The sequence below is a fragment of the Brassica napus genome, chromosome C9, assembly GCF_020379485.1.
Source record: "Brassica napus cultivar Da-Ae chromosome C9, Da-Ae, whole genome shotgun sequence".
Taxonomy (NCBI): domain Eukaryota; kingdom Viridiplantae; phylum Streptophyta; class Magnoliopsida; order Brassicales; family Brassicaceae; genus Brassica; species Brassica napus.
The window spans coordinates 5311331-5330118 of record NC_063452.1 but is presented as its reverse complement, the minus strand read 5'-3'; the positions used below and the strand labels follow the sequence as shown (position 1 = coordinate 5330118).

Here is an 18788-nt window from a genome sequence, read left to right as displayed (position 1 = left end):
TAAAAATAAAATTTTATTTTTTCTTTAAGAAAATCAAAAATCTTTTCATTTTTTAAAATCAAAAATCTTCCAAAACAATTGCTAAAAGTTGAAATTAATTATACACACATAAAAAGATACTCACATATTAAAACGCTTAAGATAAATATTGTACCCATTATGAGTGCGATTTTAATTTTTAGCTGATAATTGTAACTTTAATTTTTTGTATTTTCTTTGAATTTTTAAATTTTTTGGAATTTTATTTCTAAAATTATTTTGGAATTTTTTCATTTAAAAAAAAATTATTTATAATTTGATTTTAATATTACTTTTTCTTGAATTTTTTTATATTTTTGGAATTTTAAACATCTTTTAAGTTTGTAGAGATTTTTTTATCTTCAATCAGTATCAAATAAAATTAAATGTGTTTGTAACCACATTGAAAATGTCAGTAGCCCAATGGTAATTAAAATGCCTTGCTATTTGTTCCAACCAATCTGAGTTCGAAACGCCAATATGTAACGTCTAGTTAACGTTGTCTTAACTGTGGGTTCACGGTGTGTTAATATGGCCAATCAATCCTAAGTTGTTTAATAAACTAAAACAATCAACAAAAGTAAAGTGTTTTTTTGGCCAGACTCGAGTACAATTTTTTTTTTGCAATTCGTGCAACGTTTGTGTTTTTTTTTTGCCGAATTCTCAAATATATATAGTCTACGTCATGAGTAGTGAGTTTGAGGTAGCAATACAATAAAATGACGATTATGGAACTTAAATGATTTTATGTAACTAGTCGATGGTGATTATCTGCAAGCCTGTGTTTATCATGTATATATTTCTATCTTAAGCCCATAATCTAACTGGTTTCATCTATTTAGGCCCAAATATAAATTTATCTATGCCAAAATCAAAGCAATTCTTTGCTTTTTATGTGTTCTCAAAAAATTTCATATGCGCAATTGAAGTCTAAGTTTTTTTTTTCTGGTCAAAAGGTCTAAGTTTGAAATAATTTTATTACATTTAAGTTAGTGTTATGTGGGTTTGAAATTATTACATTTAATTTGGAAAAAGATAGTTATAAGAACGTATTATCGCAATTAATACTAAAACGGATCACAAGATTTTAAAAGCTTTTTATACTATCAAATATAGGTAGATGCTCTTAATTTTGGACATAAATTAATAAATTCACAGGTCCATTTGAAAATTATCTTACAACTAGGCCTGGGACGGATCGGGTATACGAGCAATTTTAAGATATCCGGATCCGGATTCTTATTCGACAAATCAATAATTTTACTATCTTTATCCGGATCCGGGGTTTGCGGATATCCGAGTGTCGGATATCCTCCAAAAAATTATAATATCCGGCGGATATTCGGATCCGGATCCGGATTTGAATCCTTAAAATAAATAAAAAATAATATTAATATATATAAAATATTAACAATAATTTAAAAATAAAAATATATATAATGTTTTTAATTATTTTTATGTATAATATTACAAAATTTACATAAAATTTATATATACTATTATAAAAATGAAAATATATTAAATAAAATTAGTTTTTATATAGAAATATTACTGTTTTTGAAATAGTTATTAATAAAATTTACGGATCTGGATATCCAGACTAAAAAATCAAGATATTCGGATCCGGATTCGCCTTTGACGGATCCAACATTTTGCTATCCAGATCTGGATTCGGCCTCTTTGGATATCCAGATTTTTGGATCGGATCCGGATCGGATCTCGGATCGAATCCAGATCTCGGATGAAAATCTCAGGTATACTTACGACTGTGCGAGGGCACCTGTTCACGAGTACATCTATCATAATATCATTATTATGTAAAATTTATAAATACAATTTAAATGTGGGGAAGTAACTTTGGATATTGTCGTGGAGAAAAAAATAGGAAGAAATCGAGAATCCATCAAACCCATCAATCAATCGATGTCTTTAAAGACGTGAAAAGGAAGCAAACTCTGAGTTTCTGCCTCTCAGCTAAACTACAAAACCCAACAAGACATTTTATTTTTTCATTTTACATTGCGGGTCCTTTGCTACTTTTTAGAACTATACCAATTAGAGTTGTAGCTTTAAATTAGGGTAAAACATTCGAAGTTTGAAGATAAAATTCCTTAATAAGAACTCCAAATTTATCATAAATATCAAAGTAGCAAAGGTATATGAGCCTCAGTATTTTATAATATTTATAATCGTTGGTGCATCTGGTAATATATGATCTATAGTCTTCTAATCATTGATTCCAAGAATATTAAGATTCAATAATAACTGAATAAATTAATAGTGTTAACAACCGCCAACCATTGTCTCTATTCTAATAATAGTGGCTTTAGATTTGGAGTTGGATTATGTTTTCTTTTTCTAATTCCACCTTGTGATTGCCATCACAGTTATAATTTATTTCTGGATTTGAGAAAAATTAATCAAGTTTGACCCAAAAAAAAAAAAAAATTAATCAAGTAGATTTCAGCAGTGAAAATGGGAAATGATTAGTCTTTTTTGGATAACATTTTCACTTAACTATTTTGTGTGCACCAAATTCTTATATTAAATTAAATATCCAGTGGATTTAAATAGTTATAACTATTTACAAATTCAACGGTTAGATGAAAAATGAAAACTTAACTATTTTGTGTGCATCAAATTTTTATATTAAACTAAACATCCAGTGGATTTAAATAGTTATAACCAGTGGATATATTCAACGGCTAGATGAAAATGAAAATGAAAAGGTATTACGGCAAGAAATAGAAGTGTTTTTTTTTTTTGAAGATAAGAAATAGAAGTGTTATAGCGGTTTAAGGTTTAGTACTCTCTTATTTTGTTTTTGTGCCTTGAACCTCGATGTTTCTTTTGATTGGTAAAATTACTACAATTATTAATTATTCCTAATCAGTTAATAAATATTAGCAACTATCTTCCTATTCAATATTGGTTTCTACTCCACCTTTAGTCCACTAATTTTTTGCTGTTGTTGCTATTTCTATGCATGCCTTTGAAAGGGATCGTAGCAGCAATTATTGGAAACTCTTTTGTCAATCTTAAGCACTATACAGGATCCATAAGATCAAAATTTTCCAAATATTCTAGCCATCGTGTCATAAAATAATAATATTAATAACCATGAGTACCACAGCCGCATGAAGTGAACAAAAACGAAAACATGATTGATGGATAGATAAATCCATACGAGAATTTCAGGATTTGAAAGAGGTCCAGTTAGATTTTCTAAATGAATATTTGAAGTGACTTTGTAAATAATAATTTGTTACTTCCTTCATTTTTTAATATAATTCGTTTTAGAATTATGCACATAGATTAAAAAATTATTAATTTTTTTATATTTTCTAAACAAAAACATCATTAATTATTTAATTAACCACAAATTAACTAATAATAAAATAGAAGATATATTATCATTGGTCATATAACATTAATTGTTAATAAATTTTACATAGAAAACTGAAAATGTCATATAATTTAGAACATAAATTTTTTTTTATTAAAAAACAGAGGAAGTATAATAGAAAGAGAGTTTCCATAATAATTTTAATAAACTAATGTGTCTGAGCAGAAAGAAAGGGTGATGATGATTAATTGATGGTCTGCTTTGAGTCTTTTGACTAATAATTCGACTATAATAAACAACGAAAAGGCAAATGCAATTCTCAAATTCCCAGTTGAGATGCATCAACGAATCCAACCGACACACTAACGTCTCATTGAATAAAACGCAGTAATAATAAACTTTCCATTCGTATAATGCATGTTTAGATAACCGATAAGGAATAACACTCCGTCTTCCTAAAAGATCTATGTTATAATTTTTTCACACTTATTAAAAAAACATTTAAAATTGTATTTTTCAATACATTGTTTTTTTTTAATTAACTATTTCCAATAACTTTTAGGGGTTTTTGCCAAAACTAACCCACAACTTGATTTTAATCTCAAACCTATACTCAAACTTGAATCAAATGCAAAACTAACCTAAAAGCCTAGTGAAATTACAGCTCAACCCCTTGTGACCAAACAAAAAAACAGAAGCCATTTTTACGAATATAGCCCCAGTAAATCGTCTGAGTCATCTGAGATGTTGGAAGTCGTCTGGACGACTGAAGTGTAAGTCGTCTGGTACCAGTTTATTTTAAAAATAATTTATAAATATTGTAAAAAAATATTTTGATGCGTAAAAAATAAAAATCAAGTAATTATAAACAGTTTTAAGTGATATAAATTAAGATATGATAAAATTGATTTGTTTTGAAGATAGATGAGTGGAAGTAGTGAATCATGAAATACTTTGGTTTAGGAGTTTGGCAAACATATGTTGTAGTATTGTATGTATTGTTAGGGTTAGATTTTGGAAAACTAAAATGTTTTTTTCAAAAATTAGTTTTCACCTATATGTGATTATTTCTGTGTACAGTAAACACTTTTCAAGTTTGATTTGGTTTTATGAAGTGTTTAATTAGATAATTAAGTTTAGGGGTTATGTTTAGGGTGTGGACGACTTATATTTCAGTCGTCTGTTGAATAATTTACCTGGACGACGTATATTTCAGTCGTCCACATCGTACTGAACCTTTAATTTTACCAATGTACGTTTTAACCTAACCGGATCATTTTACTCGGATGACTTACATTTCAGTCGTCTGGTGAAGAAATTAAAACAGACGACTTACATGTAAGTCGTCCAAATATTCCCGCCTAAATTTTTTTTAAAAAATTATTTTCCCGCTTAAATAATTTAAACCAGACGACTTACTTGTAAGTGGTCTGGAAAGTCTTCTATTTTAGTTTCTCGCTAAAAACATTTAATTTCCCACTAAAAATATTAAACTCTTCTGGACGACTTACATGTAAGTCGTCTGTTTTAATTTCTTCAACAGACGACTGAAATGTAAGTCGTCTAGGAAGTCGTCTGAGTCAAAAATATTTAACCTAATTGGATTTTTTGTCTCCCTATATAAAGAAAAATTTACACATTCTCTCTCCTCCTCTCAAATGGCTGCAACAAAAATGTAATGTTCATCATTCTAAAACTCTCCAACCTCTCTCTAATCTCTTTGACTTGAAAACACCAAACTTTAAATGAATTTTTCAGTTTTGTCTCATGTATTTCTTAGTAATCTATCTCTTTTGCAGGTTTTTAATCAAATGGTACTCATCTTCCACTAATTTAAAGGTAGATCTATTAATTTTAGATATGTATTTTTGTGTGTTCTATAAATGTAGATTTATCTAATCTTCCACTCATTTTCTCTATTTTTAAGTCATTTGAACGTTTTTGGATATGCAGGTTTTTCAGATCTGGATTTGATATGCAGGTTTTTCAGATCTGGAAGACTTCTGAGACGACTTACTTGTTAGTCGTCTGGAAGTCGTCTGGACTTCTTGGAAGTCTTCTCACAAAGTCGTCTAGACTTCCAGGAAGTCGTCTGGACTTCCAGGAAGTCGTCTGGATTTTTCTGAGCGTTTTGGTAAGTTCTTATGTCTGATTTTTCTTCATTTGGTAACTTCTTGTTGTATAAAGTTCTTACTTTTTCCCAAACTAAAACTCTCCAAACCCACTCTAATCTCTTTGACTTGAAAACACCAAACTTTATATGAATTTTTCAGTTTTGTCTCATGTCTTTCTTACTAATCTATCTTTTTTGCAGGTTTTTAATTAAATGGTACTCATCTTCCACTAATTTAAAGGTAGATCTATTATTTTTAGATATGTATTTTTGTGTGTTCTGTAAAGGTAGATTTATCTAATCTTCCACTCATTTTTTCTGTTTTTTAGCCATTTGAACGTTTTTGAATATGCATGTTTTTCAGATCTGGATTTAATATGCAGGTTTTTATGATCTGGAAGACTTCTGGGACGACTTACTTGTTAGTCGTCTGGAAGTCGTCTGAAAGTCGTCTGGACTTCCTAAAATTCGTTTGGACTTCCTGTAAAGTCGTCTGGAAGTCGTCTGAACTTCCTAAAAGTCTTCTGACAAAGTCGTCTGAACTTCCTGGAAGTCGTCTGGACTTCTTAGAAGTCGTCTGGACTTCTTAGAAGTCGTCTGGACTTCTTAAAAGTCGTCTGGTCTTGTCTACTCAAGTGGAATCCAAGCTTGTCTTTGTAGAGGAATGATCTATAATAGTTTTGTTTGTGGTCTGTTTTGTGAATTGCATGTCTACTCTTTTAGTTGTGAATTTTTTGTAAAATCAGTAATAATGTTTTCCAAGATGTATTAAATGTGGTAACAATCTGTTTACACATTTACAAATCAATGAAATAATAGACTTCAGTAGCCTTTTTCTTATCTTTGGATCTCTCATATGCAATAATAAACTCCAATGGTCTTTTCTCATCTTAATAAACAAGAATGTTGGTAGCTTCATATTGATACAACATTTTAAGAAGCATTTAACCCTTCTTCCAACTCATAACAATAGTCATCATTATTGTCTATAACAATAATACTTAAGAGATGGAAACAAACAATAGTAACTAGTCAAAGCATATCATATTTTTTTATAAGTTTGCGTTGAAAAACTTAGTCAAATTTAGTAAAACTAAGGGAGAGAACATATTTTGTAAATATGAGTTTTACATATCTTGAAGTTACTTATCACTCTTAAAAATACAAGTTATTCAAAAACTAACGTAGAAGACTTAAAAACTAGCGGAGAAGACGCGGACGACTTCAATCTAAGTTTTCCAGACGACTAAACTATACGTCGTCTGGTCAACGCATAGGTTATTTTTACAATTGACTTTGAAATCTGTTATTTCAGATGACTGAAAAATAAGTCGTCTAATATTGTTTGGTTAAAAAAAAAACTCCAAAAAAGCTAGACGACTTACATTTCAGTCGTCATAGGTTAGTTTTGCATTTGACTGGATTATTTCAGAAGTTTGACTTTTCTGGACGACTTACATTTCAGTCGTCTAGTGAAAATTAAAATAATAATATTTTTTTAAAAGTAGACGACTTACAGTTAAGTCGTCATAGGTTAGTTTTGCAATTGAAAAAAAAAACTTCAAGATTTAAGTATATACAGACGACTTATAATTCAGTCGTCCACGAGACGACTGAAATGTAAGTCGTCCAGGATTTACGAGGTTTGACCAGAATCTCGGAAAAAAATCCTCGACGACTTACAAGTAAGTCGTCTGGTGGACGACTGAATTATAAGTCGTCTGTGTATAATTAAATCTTGAAGTTTTTTTTTCAATTGCAAAACTAACCTATGACTACTTAATTGTAAGTCGTTTACTTTTAAAAAAATATTATTATTTTAATTTTCGACAGACGACTGAAATGTAAGTCGTCTGGGGAAGTCAAACTTCTGTAATTATCCAGTCAAATGCAAAACTAACCTATGACGACTGAAATGTAAGTCGTCTAGGTTCTTTGGAAATTTTTTTGAAACCAAACAATAGTAGACGACTTAACTTTCAGTCGTCTCAGGTTACATATTTCAAAGTCAATTGCAAAAATAACCTTTGCGTTGACCAGACAACTTCCAGGTAAGTCGTCTACAGCCAGACGACTTCCAGGTAAGTCGTATACAGCCAGACGACTTCCCAAGTAAGTCGTCTGACGAACAGATCTGGAAAAAAACTCGATGTCATACCTTAAATTGGTGAGATAAGTTCTTTAGCATACATAAGGCTTCTCCAAGCACACAGAATCACAAACGAAAGTCACCCACCCAGAATCGTTAGCTTCTATGACTCTATGAACCATAAAAATTTTAGAATCAAAATCTTGGGTTTTTTTAGCTCATTGTGGAGAGAAAGTGAGAGATATGTTGTGTTTAGTTCACAAGAATGGAAAAAGAAGAAGGGTAAATCGATTTTGGGAGCATTAAGAGCTTCAAATTGGTTGTTCATGGTGGTTGTGGTATTGATGACAATGGCAATCTTGTAATTACTTGAAGATGATGAGGGTGAGAGAGTAAATATGTCATTTTCGAAAAAAAAAAAAAAATGATGGCATTTTCGTAAATTATATGAACTTGTGGGGTGAATAGGGCAAAACCAATTTTTTTAAAAAAAGGAGGTTAGTTTTGTGTTTGACTTTAAGTTGTAGGTCAATTTTGCAAAAAGCCCTAACTTTTAACCAATGAGATTTTATTAAACACAATTGTATTTTTTGAAAAATACAATTTTTCATTAATTAATGTATTGAAAATGTAAAAAATGTATTTTTTTGAAACAATTTTTTTTCTCTAAAAAATGGATCTTTAATGAACAGATGGAGTAATTCTCAACCAATTTTACTAACCAAAAGGAATAGGAAATACAAAAAAAAAGAAAAAAAAAAGAGAAGAGAGAGAGACGAAAATTTTAATGAGATATTCATGAAAACTTAGTACCTATCAATTTATAAATGATTTAATTTTCTAAAAAATATAAAAATCTAATTAAATAGTTAAGTTTTATTAATCGGAGTTTTTTTTTTCAGCAGCACACACGACATTCCTCATATTCGGACTTCAGCGCTAAAACGTAATTTTAGAACGAGCCAATAATGGGCCGCATAATGAAAGAATAATGGGCCGAGTCTTAAGACGCAGCGTTTTCAGTGCTGAACCGAAAGTCTCTCTCTCAGCTAGAGTCTCTCCCACCATCACAAGTTTCACTTTACGGTCACTGCCCTGAAACCCTCTCCGGCGACTTGATCGGAGATTCTCATTTTTTCTCAAATCTTTGGGAGCGAAGCATAATCTCTTTAATGGGGATCGAGATAGTAGGTCAGATTGAGAAAATCAATGGTAAAGAGCTGAGCTACAAGGACTTTGCGGAGAGATACTTAGCCAAGAGCCAGCCGGTGGTAATCTCCGATCTCACCGAAGATTGGCGAGCTCGAGAAGATTGGGTCGCTGAGAATGGACTCCCTAATCTCCACTTCTTCGCCACACACTTCGGAAAGTCCAGAGTTCAGGTAAAGTCTACACCTTTGAGAAATGTTGTAGCTTTTGCTTAGCTTACATACTCAAAACTGTTAAAGGAAACGATCAAGATTAGGTTTTTACTTGTTGGATTGTTCATTGGTTGTTGTGTTGGTTAGGTTGCAGATTGTGATAGGAGAGAGTATACTGACCAGAAGAGACTAGAAATGTCTGTTTTGGACTTTGTTGAGCAATGGGCCAAAGATTCTGTTGAGGACAATGGAGAAAATGATGATGATGATGATGATGATGGAAAGTCTGTGTTGTATCTGAAAGACTGGCACTTTGTCAAGGTACATACCTGAGAGTTTAACTGGGACATGACTAATGTATAAGTTATTTCGATCACTACACTCAATGCCAGTTGATTTTAAGTTAGAAACTCATAATAATTCTAATTATAACATGGTATCAAAATCCAAACACACTGCCTAATCCAAAAACGGTCATGCCCAAAATTGGTTCAAACACACTGCCTAATCCAAAATCAGTCATGCCCAAAATTGGTTCGGCCGGTTTGACCCGAACCTTTTATTAGAATATTGTCGAGATTAATGGTCAAAAGAATCATCATTTCAAGGGAGAGTGTGAAAATATAAAACCTCCTCTTCAGAAATTTGACTGAGACATGACTAGATTTGGACCAGTTCATTTACAGCTATTTTGGAAAGCCAGCCCAAAATTCAAATTTAACATTTCTGTTCCTCTTAATCTTAGAGCTTTGGACTGTTATTAATGCTGTTTCTTGTTAAACCACAGGAGTATCCAAACTACACAGCCTACAAGACGCCACCATTGTTTTCTGATGATTGGCTTAATATCTATTTAGACCATTACCAAATGCATGAGGATAGAGAGAACTTCCAGAAGTACGATCAAATAAGCTGCTCTGATTATCGCTTTGTTTATATGGGTGGGAAAGGTAAAGAGTAAGATTCAAACAAAACTGTTGGTGTTTTGAGTGTTTTGTCCTGAAAGCTCTGATAAGTTCTCAACTCTTGGCTGCAGGGTCTTGGACACCTCTACACGCTGATGTGTTTAGATCTTATAGTTGGTCAGCTAATGTTTGCGGTAGAAAAAGATGGCTTTTTCTTCCTCCTTCTCAAAGTCATCTTGTTTATGACAGGCAAGGGTTTTGTTTTATATCATGTAGCATGTCTCTTCACTCTTGTTAGTCTTTATAGTTAGATGATTTTTTTTCAGGTACATGAAAAATTGTGTTTATAACATCTTTGAAGATGTGAATGAAACTAAGTTCCCAGGTTTTAAGGAGGTAAAATCATCTATCAGATTATCAATTTGTAAGATGTTCTTTTACTATGTGTTTATGCGTTTTATATGGTTTGCCTTCAGACCACCTGGCTTGAGTGCATTCAAGAATCTGGTGATACTATCTTTGTTCCCAGTGGATGGCATCATCAAGTTTATAACTTGGTATGTTTCTCTCCTCTTCTCTCTCTATATAGACCAGTAACACTATTTCAATGCATGAGCTTAAATGTTTTACAGGAAGATACTATATCTATAAACCACAATTGGCTCAATGCATACAACCTAGCTTGTGTGGTAAGACCATTTCTACTTGTATATAAGGAAAATTGCTACAGAACTAAAAGATTAAGTACTCATTGTCTGTTTGAATTTCAGTGGGATCTACTGTGGAAGGACTACAAGGACACTGAGGAGTCAATAGAAGACATTAGAGACATCTCTGATGATTTTGAAGCTCTCTGCCAACGTAATCTTGCTGCCAACACAGGTACATTCATTACTTATCCCTATCTTATCTCCTTTCCTAATTTAAGTGTAGCTCTTCCTGGTTAAGCCCTTCTCTTCTCTCATCTACAGGAATGAATTTGAATGACTTCTTCATCTTCATGTCACGGTTTGCTTTCGGCAACATGGTTCTACAAGAATCTCTGAATCCATGTTCATCAGCAATGGCACATAATCTGGTATTGAATCTCTCGACTATAAAGAAAATGATGATGAAGATGATCTCTGCAGGCGGCGTGACTGCCAAGGATGTGTATCTGGACTTGAGAGAAACGCTGGAGGATCCACAGTTTCTAAGATTCTGCAGAGACATGGGAAGAACATATAAAATGATTCACAAGGAAGAAGACAATAAAGTTCTCTTTCCGGAAGAGTTCTTACTAAAGATTATGGGTTTTGCAGATCAGAAGATGCAAATATGTTCTCCAAAGGATCTTGTTGAAATGATAGACCGTTATAGTACTTGTTCATCCAATCCATTAGCATGAATATGTTTGTTTTTATTGATCTTCATTACATATATTTTATAAAGAAAAAGATTATATGTTTATTTATACACATCCCATGGAAGTTCTCTCCATCTATAGAATCTTTCTTTGCTTATGTTGATTTCATTCAGTTACTTGCCATGAGGAGGATCCACATTTTCTGCTGATTCCAAACGTAATTTCTGCGTCTACGTTACGTTTTCATGAGGATTCTTTTAATGACATTTGCACGTTAAAACCAGCAAAGTAACAAATTGTTTTTTCCTTTTTCTTGAAATGAATCACTTGAGATACAAGTACGCATGCAAACCCACTCAAACACAAACAAATAATCCATTCAGCATAGTTGTTACAACATAACACTTGTTTTGCAGATCAATAAAGGCATATATGTTCATTAAAATACATTGTTGATGCTTTTTCCGTTACTATAAGATGCTTAAGAAGTTTTTATTTGGTACATTTTATTTTGTAAGATTGCTGTGCAAAATTCACTTAATTGATCTTATGATATTTTTACCCGGATAGACGAATATAATGAACCCGATTATTGCGATATGTCTTTTTAGCACCTCAAATCGGAATTGTTTTTCGATGCTTAGTGATAATAGTCTTTTCATATAGAACTCTATATCTATAACTTTTTATAGGTTTAAAATTCTCGCGAGTTTAACCAATATCTATAATTTCCTGTTTCAAAATTCCCGCGTTAATTCTGACAAATATCTATAATTTTACAGTTTTAAAATTCCCGCGCTTTTACTCTAAGTAAAAACTATAAAAAGGAGCAAAAAGAGTATGATATAGTTCATATGTAATGCTTGTTCATCTCATCTATTTGCCTAAATTTGTAAAACCATTTGGTTATACCCCTTTGATAGATCTTATTGGAATTTTATAGAAAGGAGTTTACATCATGACAAGCCTTTAAACATCTTCATTTTGCCTTCATCTCTCTAAGTCCCCAAACAACTTGTATTTAAAGATTAAAAACCTTGTCAATTCCGCTATACACATAGATATATACCTGGATAAACACAAAGACACAATCAAGAGTATGTGTGCGAGCACATAGAGAGATAACTTCACTTTGCTGGTTACAGGTGGATAGTTGCATTGCTTAACCAGACATAGATTTTGGCAAAACTTGCTGAAGGGCCATGCATGGCCTCCGCAGTGGATCACACAGTGTGATTCACATGGCGATCCTTCTGCTTCTCCTTCCCTGGCTACAACCATCACCACCAAAAATATCATCATCAGATTCCACTTCTTCCCCATCTCTCGTTTCTTTGGCTTTATAAGTTTCGTGTGTATTTCAGTGGAAGTTATATATAGAGAGAGACATGAAAATGACCAAAATGTGATATTTTTATTTGTGTCTGCTCATAATACGTATGAGGACTACTTTGTATGACAATCTATTTCTTTGTGCATTTCTCACATTACACTATATGGTTTGGATTCCCTATTTTGTTAGGCCTCAGAGTTTAGGCCCAAACATATGAGTATATAAGTTACTGTGTTTGCTTTTACAAAGAGGATAACCTAACCCAATATATTTATTACTTTTGTCTAATAGGGCCTTTTCAGGTTGAATACATTCATTTCAAAAGTAATCATTATTAAATTTGACAAGTAAAATATCTTTAAAATTAATTAGTAGTAAATCTACAAGAATTTAATTTTGTGATTTTCCCTTAAATTTTAGATTTCTAACTAAATATGATATGTTAGCAATAAATATGTTTGACCGATGATATATTTTAAGATCTTGACATATGTTAGTTCACAGTAAGTAGCTATAAATTAGATTACGAGATTATGACTATTTTAATTAATTGACAATATCTTTAAATAGCATATTACTTGGTCAATATCTGATAATATGGTTAGTTTCCGATATATCCGTCGATCACAAAGATTTTCTACATCTCCCAACACTTTTTGTATAAATAGTAGTGAAAAGAGAAACACAAACATTGTCACTTCACCAATCCCTCATGGCATATTCTATCATCTTGCAGAAAAATTCAAACTCAAACAACAATGACGACTACCAACGAACCAGAGTTTGCCACGGCCGTGGCGGTTGCGACAAAGAACAGAACGTTCAAGAAGTTCTCATTCAGAGGGTTCAACGTCGAAGCTCTTCTCAAAATGTCCACATATGATCTCTCTAAGCTTTTCAACGCTCGTGTTAGAAGGAGATTCTATAGAGGGCTAAAGAAGAAGCCTCTGATTCTTATCAAGAAGCTACGTAAGGCGAAGAAAGAAGCAAAGGATGAGAACAAGAAGAAGCCTGAAGTGGTGAAGACGCATCTAAGGAACATGATCATTGTCCCTGAGATGATTGGAAGTGTTGTTGGAGTGCACAACGGTAAGAAGTTTAACGAGGTTGTGATTAAACCTGAGATGATTGGTCATTATCTTGCTGAGTTTTCGATGACTTGTAAGAAAGTTGATCACTATAGACCACGTATCTGTGGTTGTGGTTGTTACCGTAATTTTTTTTTGTAAAAGAAAAAGGTTAAACCCGGGTCTATTAAAGACACAGACCTAACCCCGGGTGGGAGGTGCAGCCCACGGATAGACCCTCTCCCGGATATTCAAATGGGCCGAAATGCAATAGCCCATATCCGTGTAGGTGACCAAGAAAATATGACTTAGTTTCGCATGGTAGGTGGATCGAACTTGAAATGTGGTGACATCCCAAGCCCTTCCCCTTACCACTTGACTACAAGCTCCCGGTCAGGTTGTTACCGTAATTCCACCAGGTTTATTCCTCTGAGGTGATTGAAGAGGAAGCTCTTTTTTATTGTTAAGTTTCTTGGTGTCAGTGATTTGGTATTTTGTGTGTTGATGTCTTATCTTCTTTAGAATGTTCCTTCGCCTTCTAATAAAAACTCAAACCTTTTATAATTGCAACATCAAGTAATGTTTGTAGTCTTGTAGCAGACGACGAGTCATATTATGACTTTAATCCTTTGTTATAAGAGCATGCCATTCCTAAGAACCCTACCTGAAGTATCTCAACCCTTTAATATTGATATTTTAATTTCATCCTAGTTTTAAGTTGGTGTTCGTTTAGTTCGGTTAATTAACTACTTAGGTTCTCATCAACTTGATTACGAGTATAGCTAGATGTAAAAATTGTTTGAATGATCGAGCAAATAATTATATCAATGTTCAAGAATTTGATGGTTATTAAGCTCATTATAGAAGATATTTTTTAATCTTTGAATTAATATCGTTTTGTTCATACTCGATTCCTAGGTGTAGACTAAACCGATTTTTAAGAAACAAGATTATATTATATATATGTATTTCCAAATTTCATTATCATAATATATACTAGGTTCGGTTTACCCTACGGGCGGGATATAATTTCATGATCATTTTTTGTATGATTTTGTGGTATGTGTTTTAGATTTGCATTTACAAAGATGTGTTATAATAATTTTTGTTTTTAGAAAATTTTAGGTGAAGAGAGATTATATGTGATATGATATGTTTTTCTTGCTTGCAATAGTTGTTTCTGTTTCCCAAAAAAAAAACAATAGTTGTTTTTATATAAAGAGATGTGTCATTGATTTGCTGTGAGCGCTTTAAATAGTCTTTATGTGATTTTCTTTTACAAAAATTTATGCGATTTATAATATTTTGGGTTTGGAAAGATTGAGTTGTGGGTAATTTTTTTGTGTATGTTATAAGAGTTATTATTTTTTATGTTGAAATCATAGTCTTATGACATGCAATTAGAGCAGAAGTAATGATTATTTGAAGTTGCATTTCTTATTAAAAATAAAATGTTATATTGAATGCGAAAAAGGTAATAAAGCAAAGCTAATCAAAATAAGAAAATATGAAATTTGGAAAGTTTTGAATTGATTTTGCTTTAGTGGATTGGTTATATATTATGTTTGAACAATTATTTTCATGAATTATTTACTTATATATGATATTTAAAATATTAAGAATCAAAGATGGTTGACTAAATTACATAATACCATGCATAGTTATGATTCTCTGAATAAAACAACAACCCTTTTTTTTTAAGAGGTAATTACTTTATTTATTTAGTCATTTATTTTTATCAGATTATTGTGCATTACGGTACTCGTTCAGACTTTACAGTTATTTAATTTAATCTTCGCAATTACAATTGAATTACTTTTTCCATTTTTGGACAAAGTCTAGCTTAAAGTAAAAGAAAAAAGAAAACTACAACTGTTTATTGTAATAGTGGTGTTTGTTGTGCTATATTTTTTTTATTGTTTCCAAAACAATACGAAACCAAAAATCTGGTTAACAAAAAAAGTTTATAACCACAAGATAAATACTAAAATTACCAGCTGTACCAATTATACTTCAACAAACGAAAACCAGAGCTGATTAATTAAAAAGTTGCAAGACAACTACATTATTCAGTGAAGGGTAAAAACTTAGGAAGCAGAAATAGAATTGATAAATTTTTGGCCAGCTTTACTGTCTCCATATATAGTTGGAGTGATCAGGACCCTTTATAGTTTGGACCCTTGTCAGCATCCGTTGTTTCCTCCTTCGTGTTGACCAGTGGATCAGTTTGGAAGAATTTGGTTCACCGATCCATATGAAGAGAAACAAAAATGGAAATTGACGAATCAAGTACCAAGAAGATCAAAATTCAAAACTTATTCTTCTCCATCTATGTTATAAAAATAACAAATTATGAAAACACATAGACAGCAAGCTAAATAGTGCGATTCTGGAAAGCATTTTTGGCTAACCAACTCCAGATTTGATTCCACAGATGGAATTACTATCCAAAGACAAAATCGACTGAAAAAAAATATTAACATAATAAACAATTGACATGCCTTGTGGAGAAACACTGACGAAGACGTAGCTTACATTTTCCTTCTCTATGTTCCATTCTTCGATGGATCCACCAATGGCACAACCACATCGTGTTCAAGTTTCATCAACACGTGGTTTCTTAACCAATGCAGCAGCTCGAACAATGCTATCACTGCATCATTCTTCTCTTTTGGGGACCCGTTATCGAGAAGGTCTAGCTAAGTAAGTATCACACTGCCGTTTGTGATCTTGTTTACACCGGCTAGCGTAAGTGTAAAGAGTGTCACTGCTGCGTTTTCTCTTGCTTCCATGGTTCCTGCTCTAAGGACTTGAACTATTGAAGTTACTGCACCAGCAAACATTATCAGCTCTTTGTTATTTCATATATAGAGAGGATCCCCAACAGGGATTGCTCTGGCTTCAGCAATCAGGATACGATTGCAGAAGCGGCGTTCCACTGACATGTATCTGCACCTGCTGTTGATGTATCCAGACAGTTGCTCAATCTTCTGTTCAGTGCATCACTTGAGCCGCGAATCCGGCTAGAGAACCCATCGAGGCTCTGACTTGTAGGGTCAGATTGGAGATGAAAGTCTTTGACTTCTATACCGAAAGGGTTCGAAACTTGGAGAAAGACGCTAGGTTTGACATTTGCGGTGAAACGAGCATATTTATATCATGTTGACTTCATCTAGTTACGCTGATCCCGTCTACAGACTAGATGTGAAGCCATTTTATTATGCAATAGTTCAAACATGACTTACATATAGGATATAGCAAGCCGTCGATCCCAAGAATAACTAGAAGTACATAGATAAATAACTTTTAGCATTTATAAAAAAAAAAACTTTTAGCATACAACAATGTCTATATAATCAAGAAATTTGTGACAGAAAATTGAAACACTGAATCAAAGTTATGATCATTTCATGTGTAATCTTTGATCATTTCATGCGTAACCACCGAATCAAATCAAATGCAATGATTCAGAATACCACTCTTTCCAACAAATAATTATTTTCTTGCATGTCAATAGATGCAATGTATATATTCTCCAAATATCTTGTTAAATATTACTTATCATATTATTGTTTTTTTTCTTCATAAATTTTCGTTTACATGTAGACAAAAAGCAAAAACCCCATCTTAGAACTATCTTTTTCCTCTCATTTCTTCCACCTCTCCAGTCTTCATCCTGCATTTTTGATCACCATAGAAAGTAGAAACAATGTTAATTTCATTGCGAGGGCATACAAGCATATATACAGAGAGATATATATTTACTGCGAGTTTTTGGTTGAGTGAAGGATATTTGTAGCTTTTTGTTGGCAGTCGGCCATACATAGTTTGAAGCAGGGTGTTTTGAACTCAATATCGTGGCAGAGAATACAACATTTAAATGTGCATAAGTGATTGAACGCTTCTCCTCCCGTGGCCGCCATCACCACCAAAACGAACACCATCATAGCCACGCTCCATTTTTTCTCCATCTGTCTTTAGTTTGATTTTTTGTATGTATGTATAAATCCAGGAAACTCTCTCTCTCTCTCTCTCTCTTTTCTCTCTTCTCTCTCTCTCTCTCTCTCTCTCTCTCTCTCTCTCTCTCTCTCTCTCTCTCTCTCTCTCTCTCTCTCTCTCTCTCTCTCTCTCTCTCTCTCTACATATATATATATATATATATATATATATATAATATAAGACGACCACCTCTTGGTCTTGTTTCTGATAACTTACAATTGATTACTATGATCTCTATATTTGGCAGTATACCATAAATGTGGTGTTGAAAATTGACTTAGAACTCTAGAAAATGCATCTGGACGTGACATTGAATGTAATAAAAAGGCAGCTTTTGTCCAAGTATCTTCTGAAATGGCCAAATGGGTATATTCTTTTTTTTTTTCAAACAACCAGGTATGCTCTTTGATTTATTCTCTTTATTTTGAACAAAAAAAGAAAGAAAGACCAAATTATGGTCATTGACCAAAGAATTCTTTTAATTTTCGATGAGTGATTCTGTTTTTTTGTTTCCTTTAAAATGTTTCAATTTAAAAATATTTCAAGTATATTTTATTTCTATTTATTTTGAATTATGTACAGTCTTTTACATATACAATTTCATAACTCTATTTTTAAACTAATAATTCAATAAATTTTTATATAATTGAACATTTTACATGAAAATAAAATTGTATTGCAATCTCTATAATATTATTTGAGAAGTCAGTTTCCTACGTGTCGCGTAACTCTCACGATGGTTGATTACGATGATACTTTTAATGAATCAAATATATCTAATTATCATTATTAAATATTTATTCTATTTTTCATTTTTTATTTAGGTTTACTTTTTTTATTTTTCAAATAACAAATATAATAAAGAAAATTTATAACTTTTAAGAAAGAAAATATATTATATATATATATACAGTGTAATTCATAATAAGGAAAGTTCACAAAATAATCTTGATTTTAAAGTAAAGAAATTTTTTTCTCTTTTAATAGATAATCTTAAACAACATAATATATATTTTAAAAGTATTAAGCATTTTATTTAAATCAATCTATTTCTCAAATTATTACAAAATAATTTAAATAACGTAAATTAGGACATCTTTAATGAATAAAATTTAATTTAATCTTTTTTTTTTAATTTAAGTTCCCTTTTATATTTTTTAAATAACATATATGATAAATAAAATATGAATAAAAATTTAAGACGAATATATT

The 18788-nt window shown here is 32.0% G+C and overlaps 3 protein-coding genes and 1 long non-coding RNA gene across 6 annotated transcripts; 2 read left to right on the top strand and 2 right to left on the bottom strand.

Annotated features, from left to right (window-relative positions):
- The first annotated feature begins 8609 nt into the window (after positions 1-8609).
- Positions 8610-11334, top strand: LOC106407490 (2-oxoglutarate and iron-dependent oxygenase JMJD4). 3 transcript variants are annotated; one of them, XM_013848362.3, is made up of 9 exons: positions 8613-8948; positions 9075-9248; positions 9715-9877; positions 9964-10081; positions 10159-10228; positions 10309-10389; positions 10465-10521; positions 10603-10714; positions 10804-11334. In XM_013848362.3, exons 1-9 carry the CDS (start codon positions 8739-8741, stop codon positions 11217-11219), a joined length of 1401 nt encoding a protein of 466 aa, XP_013703816.1. In that variant the 5' UTR covers positions 8613-8738; the 3' UTR covers positions 11220-11334. The 3 variants fall into 3 exon arrangements, with proteins under 3 accessions (XP_048625774.1, XP_013703816.1, XP_048625775.1); XM_048769817.1 differs by having other exon boundaries at positions 8610-8948; positions 10309-10521; XM_048769818.1 differs by having other exon boundaries at positions 8727-8948; positions 9082-9248; positions 10309-10521.
- On the bottom strand, positions 10419-11248 carry LOC125593329. Its single transcript, XR_007329248.1, has 2 exons — positions 11113-11248; positions 10419-11032 (listed from the first exon to the last, which is right to left on the bottom strand). It is a non-coding gene; the product is annotated as an uncharacterized LOC125593329 (long non-coding RNA).
- A 1465-nt stretch (positions 11335-12799) lies between the features above and the next one.
- LOC106409964 (40S ribosomal protein S15-6) lies at positions 12800-16397 on the top strand. The gene is made up of 2 exons (XM_048769816.1): positions 12800-13713; positions 13975-16397. Exons 1-2 carry the CDS (start codon positions 13269-13271, stop codon positions 14013-14015), a joined length of 486 nt encoding a protein of 161 aa, XP_048625773.1. The 5' UTR covers positions 12800-13268; the 3' UTR covers positions 14016-16397.
- A 675-nt stretch (positions 16398-17072) lies between these two features.
- On the bottom strand, positions 17073-17685 carry BNACNNG15640D. The gene is made up of 2 exons (XM_013850772.3): positions 17343-17685; positions 17073-17253 (listed from the first exon to the last, which is right to left on the bottom strand). Exons 1-2 carry the CDS (start codon positions 17546-17548, stop codon positions 17211-17213), a joined length of 249 nt encoding a protein of 82 aa, XP_013706226.1. The 5' UTR covers positions 17549-17685; the 3' UTR covers positions 17073-17210.
- Between the last annotated feature and the right edge of the window lie 1103 nt (positions 17686-18788).

Excerpts from the sequence above, each read along its gene's own strand:
- LOC106407490 (XM_048769817.1), top strand. The coding sequence starts at position 8,739 with ATGGGGATCGAGATAGTAGGTCAGATTGAGAAAATCAATGGTAAAGAG. Across the intron at positions 9,249-9,714 it reads AAGACTGGCACTTTGTCAAG|GAGTATCCAAACTACACAGC; the intron begins GTACATACCTGA and ends GTTAAACCACAG. Across the intron at positions 10,715-10,803 it reads TAATCTTGCTGCCAACACAG|GAATGAATTTGAATGACTTC; the intron begins GTACATTCATTA and ends TCTCATCTACAG.
- LOC106409964 (XM_048769816.1), top strand. The coding sequence starts at position 13,269 with ATGACGACTACCAACGAACCAGAGTTTGCCACGGCCGTGGCGGTTGCG. Across the intron at positions 13,714-13,974 it reads ACCACGTATCTGTGGTTGTG|GTTGTTACCGTAATTCCACC; the intron begins GTTGTTACCGTA and ends GCTCCCGGTCAG.
- BNACNNG15640D (XM_013850772.3), bottom strand. The coding sequence starts at position 17,548 with ATGGAGAAAAAATGGAGCGTGGCTATGATGGTGTTCGTTTTGGTGGTG. Across the intron at positions 17,254-17,342 it reads CACTCAACCAAAAACTCGCA|GATGAAGACTGGAGAGGTGG; the intron begins GTAAATATATAT and ends TCAAAAATGCAG.